Source organism: Cricetulus griseus, chromosome 3 (genome assembly GCF_003668045.3).
Source record: "Cricetulus griseus strain 17A/GY chromosome 3, alternate assembly CriGri-PICRH-1.0, whole genome shotgun sequence".
In the NCBI taxonomy this organism is placed as follows: domain Eukaryota; kingdom Metazoa; phylum Chordata; class Mammalia; order Rodentia; family Cricetidae; genus Cricetulus; species Cricetulus griseus.
The window spans coordinates 241703891-241710376 of record NC_048596.1 but is presented as its reverse complement, the minus strand read 5'-3'; the positions used below and the strand labels follow the sequence as shown (position 1 = coordinate 241710376).

At 41.0% G+C, this 6486-nt stretch overlaps 1 protein-coding gene across 4 annotated transcripts in view; it reads right to left on the bottom strand.

The window, feature by feature from the left end:
* Nucleotides 1-843: 843 nt before the first annotated feature.
* Amph (amphiphysin) overlaps nt 844-6486 on the bottom strand; it is a 186299-nt gene continuing 180656 nt past the window's right edge. For all 4 annotated transcript variants that reach the window (XM_027409380.2, XM_035441502.1, XM_035441504.1 and 1 more), the window contains 2 exons: nt 4498-4599; nt 844-951 (listed from right to left, as the gene is read on the bottom strand). In XM_027409380.2, coding sequence (XP_027265181.1) covers nt 844-951; nt 4498-4599 — 210 coding nt within the window. The remainder of the gene's footprint in view (nt 952-4497; nt 4600-6486) is intronic.

Here is a 6486-nt window from a genome sequence, read left to right as displayed (position 1 = left end):
ATTTTTATCTGGCCCCAGCAGCTGAGCAGCTACACAACCAGGTCCTGCTCTCTCCAAAGGGGCAGCAGCATGGACGTGCTATCTGTTATATCACCCTGAAAACGGCACACAACACACACAGACACTGTCAACTGTTTTGGCAATGGGATGAGTGGTTTTGCCCTGAGGCAAAACTGCAGCTGTAATGCCAGATGGAATAAGAGCAATGCGTGTATCAATGACACTTAGAGGCGAAGAGCTACAGTGGAAAGGGAAGGGATCAGCTATGCATATGTAGCCATCTGCATACACATAGGTCCAGCAGGCATGGGAATTAGCTTGTGGGACTATATGCCCATACATATGTATATAGAGGTGATTGGAAAAGACTGTTAAGAACGTTTGCAGCTGTTTAGTTTTAAACACAGTAAACTTGAAAGGGAAAGAGAGCATGTGCTCACATTGAGCAAGGGAGTAAGATGGTGTCTCACTACAGGATAACTCATTACATCCGCAGGGGAGCCACTTGACATCACACACTTGATGCAAAGAAGTCAGAGTCTGGTCTGGAGAAAGCTACTTTAGACTTGGGGGAGGGGAATCAAGTACCAGTATCCACAGTTAGACAAAGCACACAGAGACCTCTATTGAACACAGGGAACACAGTAAGGACTTGTTCCTTAATTTGCTATTCTCCCCTCTTCTTACAGTTTTTGCATACATGCTCTATTGATCTGTCTTCCCAAGCCTCATCTGGCACCAGTCTGTCAGTCATTTATGAGGGTAGTAGCAAGAGTGAACTCCTCCGCATTTCATGAAGGTTTAAAAACCCAGTCATGTGACTCTTTTGCAACATCTGCAGCCCTACTCCAGACGCCGGGTGAAGTTCTCTGGAAATAGGCCTTTGTAAGTGGCCAGGTCTCTGTACTGAAGCCAGTCTGACTCCTTCACCCCCACCAACCAGCCTGCATCCTGCAAGACAAGAACAAGGGTTTCAGAGTACAGAAAACTCCTGGGCACAGCCATAGTGCCAAGAGCTTCCAATAATCCATTCATCTAGTACTGCAGCCTCAGGAAATAAACATCACTATAAAACCATGGCACAATCTAGAAGTTGAAAAAAATAATGAATAAACAATTTGTTGTTATTATACATAGTATTGTATTATTGTACATAGTTAACTTAAGGTTAATTTTAACATTCTAATTTTATATAAGGCATATTTAGTTAACATTAACTGAGGTATTCAAGGAGCACAACCAATTGTCTTGGGTTCACAGAGAACTAATGACTGAGGAAATAGTCCTTCATGCCAAGTAGAGTCAAACATTTTAAAGTTGTTAGGTTAGCATATAATGCCGACATGGCCACCAAATGTCTGCTGTTGCATCCCGAGTCACTTTCTTATAGGAAAGAATTGCCCCCCATAGCCCCAACAAAGCACTCTATACAGGGCTTATCACAGCTGAATACTGGCCAAGTGCTGCCTCATACCGCTGTTGCTCCTGTTGTGGAGGCCTGATGCTTCACATTCCTCTGGATTGTAGGGAAATTTGATGCTGTGGTAGTCTTGTTGGAGATACATGTTCTTTCTAACTGAACTTTGTTTTTGTTATAGGTGCCATCATAGAAATAAAGGCATTTAGCCATAGAAAGACTAGAGAATTCATGCTTAGATGGCCACCTATAGAATGGGAGACAATTTCAATAACTGAGAATTGCAAGCTGCTTCCTGACCTTGGCCTCCAAAGAAAAATGAACACGGAAGGGTACATCCTACGTGGACTGCAGTGGGAAACAACTATCTTTATTATGTTAACCAAAGCAAGAAAGAGAACCCACTTACAATGAGGGATGGCCAGATTTAATCTGAATCAATCCTCCAGGAAACTCAAGAACATCTGATAAAAAGAGGTCTCAAAAATTAAATAAACTGCTGGATATGTTCCCTTTGACATCATCTGAGGCTATAAATTGATGCTTCTTTATAGACAAGAAATAAAAGCACTTAGACAGGCCAATTTTTGAAGAGAGAAAAAAAACCACAAAAGAGGAAAATAATGTCCCAATAAACTGACTGATAATACTCTTGTTGATGAGGAAAGGTGCCCTCCTTAAAATTATGATGTCACATATGTGAAGGACAAAGTTATACCTAAAGTAGGAAATGATAACTAAACATTTTCTAAGCCTCTAGTATGCATATGAAAGGTCACTTCTCCTCCCACATGTCTATATTGGATTTTATTTACAGCGCATCAAAACCTAATGAGGCCAAATAGAGCTAGGCAGTTTTAAATTGTTTCAATAGAGAACAAAAAGATAAGCGGCATCCACCAACCCATAATGAAGATATATTCCAACACATTACTCTGAAATACAACTTTAACTGTAACATGAAGGGTATTAGGCAGTATAAATCTTTAGCTGGGGAAAATTAAATTTTAACTGCTGAGAATATATGGTAGAGAAGAATTTCCAGGTTTGGTGATGGAAGAACAGCTTGTACTGGGTAAATGCTTGCATAGAGTAAGGATTCAGAAAACGATGCATGTGTGTGTATATATATGAATCTATACATAGCTAACTGTTTGTTGTAAAATATAATTATAAGATAGAAGTTTATATAGAGTGAAGTGGGTATAAATTATGTGCAGAGCTGGCTGAAGACACCAAGACAAAAAAGCCTGTAATGTAGGGAATTGCTGTGGGTGAGAACAGGTTAATTCAGTTTTTCCCCCAGAACTGTCCTCATTCTGCATGCTACATGGTTATAGAATTTAGGGTCACAAGAGCAGCTTTATACTAAAGGACAGGGAAGCTCTTGGAGGAAGGAAGTCCCCAAGTACTCAGGGACACTTCCCTTAAATCCATACATAAGATGTCAAAAACTAGGAGAGAACAATAGCAAAAGGGTTGAGAACTGTAAGGAGAATTTGTGCACCCTTGGAGCTGGAGAGTTGGATCAGTGGTGTGAACACTTGCAAGCACAAGGGTTGCTTCTTAGAACCCACATCTGACAGCTGTAACTCTAGTCTAGGACATTTGACACCCAGAAACTTCCTAGGTATCTGCCTCATGTGCACATATCCTCACACAGCCACATATGCGTACATAAAGTTTAAAATAAAAACAAGTCTTAAAAAGTAATGCTTACCAATCAGGAGAATTGTCAAAACACAACACTACCTACAGGCTTTCTATAGACAGTCACCCTAAAAAGACCTTATATTTGAGAGGTAGGAATAGTGTCCTATGAATAAGAATTTATGGAAGATCTACACACTGAGAAAATACAAAACAGTTTTCAACAAATTTCGGGTAATAAGTTAGTAATTTAAGTCCCTACAGAACAAAAATAGCCTTCAGATATAGAAAATAGAATCCAACTCTCTACAGTGTACTGTACACTTACTGTATCTAGTATCAATAAAAATGTTACCAGACACACCACCAAAATGGAGCTGCCTGCCACCATGTCTTCTCTGACACAATGGACATTATCTCCTCAAACCATGACGCCAAACAAGTCATTCCCTTAAGTTGCTTGTTGTCTGATACTCTGTAACAGAGATGAGGGAACTAACATAGGAGGTTAGTGCTGTGTGGTGGGCTTGTGGCTATGGCTACCTGGTCATGTGGTTAGTCGGCATCTGGAATTGTTTTGTGGAAGACCTATTTGGAAGAGTTTGGATCTGTGGGTGAGAAAAGACCTTGAACGCTGTACACAGAGCCTAATAGGCTATTCAGAGGGGACTTTGGAAAATTAGAATGACGATAGAATGCAGATAAATGCTAACTTATAAAGCTTTGATTTTAAACTTTATTTTAGAGAGAAGACTCATGAATGCATTTCTTTAAAATTAGTATGGGAGTCATGGCTCTTCTCGTAAAAATACATGCTCATAGGCTCATTTACACATGCTTTGCATAGCAATTCAGGAGCCCCCAAATTGTGAATAGGGACAACCTTGGAGTTCATGTATACTATAATCAATCATTCTGGTAAGAGGTACTTTTCCAATTGAGGTATAATTTAAATGCTGTGCCATACAGTGGCAGAGTTGTTAGTTGTGAAGTCCAATAAGGTAAAACAAAGGCTACATAGGTGTAACTTCATGAAGATCTGAACATTTCATTTTCCCTATAATGTTTTCCCAGTTTCTTTCCATGGGTTACTACACCGTAAGAGGCAACTACTTCTGAAAGGGATGTACAGTTCATGCAGTGTCAGCTTTTCCTAAAACCTGATGTTACACGTACAGCATACCCAGCAAGAAATACAGAGACAAGAAAAGGTCATCTCATGTAATTGTACATAAAGGAACAGTCAATGGTCTCATAAATGGGTACCCTGAAAGAACAGTTGATGGAGTGCTGAGCATGTAAGTCCTTAAGACCTTGTCAAAGTTGGCTCACAGCATCTTAGACAACAGAGATGCTGCAGAAAGTCACTTGTCCAGCTCGCCCTTAAAAATCCAATGTGGCCTGATGCACCTTCCAGCCTTACATATTACCTGGTCAGCTTCTGAGTCTGAGGGGACCACGAGCACCACATCACCCCTTTGCAGGTTAAGTTCATCAGAATTCGCTGCCTCAAAATCATGCAGGGTTTCCACCTGCAAAACATTTAAACAATTGGTTAGATTTGGAAAGAAGCGGAGTGTGGTGACTACCTGTAAACTAGCACCCAGGAGTCTGAGGCAAGACTATAGACATGACTTCAAAGCCAGCTTGCACTACCTAGTGAGCTCCAGACCAGCAAGAACATGGGCTACACAGCAAGACCTGCTTCAAAATAAAGAGAAAGAATAAAAGAGAAGGAAGGGAGGGAGGGAGGAAGAAAATGGTAACTTCATGTTTCCTAATAAGATTACAAGCACATAAAGGATGAAGACAGACATTGCCATCCTGCTATGGCTGGGATATGGTCTACAGCAGAGGTTCATCTGTGTGTGTGTGGGGGGGGGGAGGCTTGGTCCCCAAATGGTGGTGAGAGGCATGGGAAGCAATAAGATAAGGAGTGAAGTAGGAGACCCCTAGGGTGATGCTCTCAAAGGAGTTAGTGGGTTTCTCATAGAACCCGGGTTATTCTGCAAGATTATGAGACAGTGAGCTTTTCCATGCTCCAGCTTCCTGTGTCACCATGTGACCTTTTCTTCTCACATGCTAGCATCTGTCACATAGCCAGAGCAGAGCCACTGCCAGTGTTATTCTTTGGACTTCCTATTGTGAGCTAAAGAAACCACTTTTCTTTCTAAAGACCTGGAATCCAGCATTTTACTATAACATAAAACAGGCTAACACAAACCCTAAGGGGAGAAAAAAGTTGCAAAACATTTTTGGGAACACTACTTTCTATTTACTTTATACCTTTGCTTCTTACTGGCTTGTATGGGGCCATTCATGTCTATCTTTATTAATTCAATGTACTATGCAATAGATGAAAGTACTATACTAAATTTTAACTTGTTAATTTTTGTTAGATATTTAATTTTGTTAGATTTGTTATATTTTGTTAGATAATTAATCATCAGTTAGATATTGTCACTGATGATAGTTTAACTTGAGTTAAATATTGCCAAGCTAAAGAATTTTCTTATAAAATAATGAAAAGCCTGGCAAACTGCCTCTTGAGTGTTCTATAAGAATTATTCTTTAATTAAACAAATAGGTTTTTTGTTGTTTTGTTTTCTGATACAGGATTTCTCAATGTAGCCTTGACTGTCCTGAAACTCACTCTGTAGACCAGGCTGGCCTTGAATTCAGAAATCCACCTGCCTCTGCCTCCCAAGTGCTGGGATTACAGGAGTGTACCACCACTGCCTGGTTACAAATGGCTTTTTAAAAATAAATTTTCTCATATCCTCTTTGAGGGCCTTGATGACTACCTTATATGCCACCCTAGAGCCTTCTTCATCCAATGGCTGATGGAAGCAGAGGCAGACACCCACAGCTAAACACTGAACTGAACTCCTGGAATCCAGTCACAAAGAGGGAGGAGTGAAGAGCAAAGGGGTCAAGACAGAGCTGGTGAAACCCACAGAAATAGCTGACCTGGACAAGGGGGAACTCATGGACCCCAGACTAAAGGCTGGGAGGCCAGCATGGGACTGATCCAGACCCCCCCTGAACGTGGGTGTCAGTGAGGAGGACTTGGAAATATTTGGGCCTCCAGTAGCAGAGAAGTATTTATCCCTGGAATATCAACAGAGGGATGTTCTCTCAGCCTGGACACATTGGGGAGGGCCTAGGTGATATGACAGACTTTGGTGATCCACCATGGAGGGCCTCACCCTCCCTGGGTAGAGGCAGGGTACAGGGTGGGGGTTGGTGGGAGCAGGGGAGGAGGGGAGGGAGAGGGAGCTGGGATTGACATGTGAAGCAGGCTTGCTTCTAATTTAAATAAAAATAAATTTTAAAAAATTTCACTCTTTGCTATCCTGCCTCCTTATGCCACAGCAATTTTGTTTTTCCTTTGCACCTTTAATTTTTTTTTAAAATTT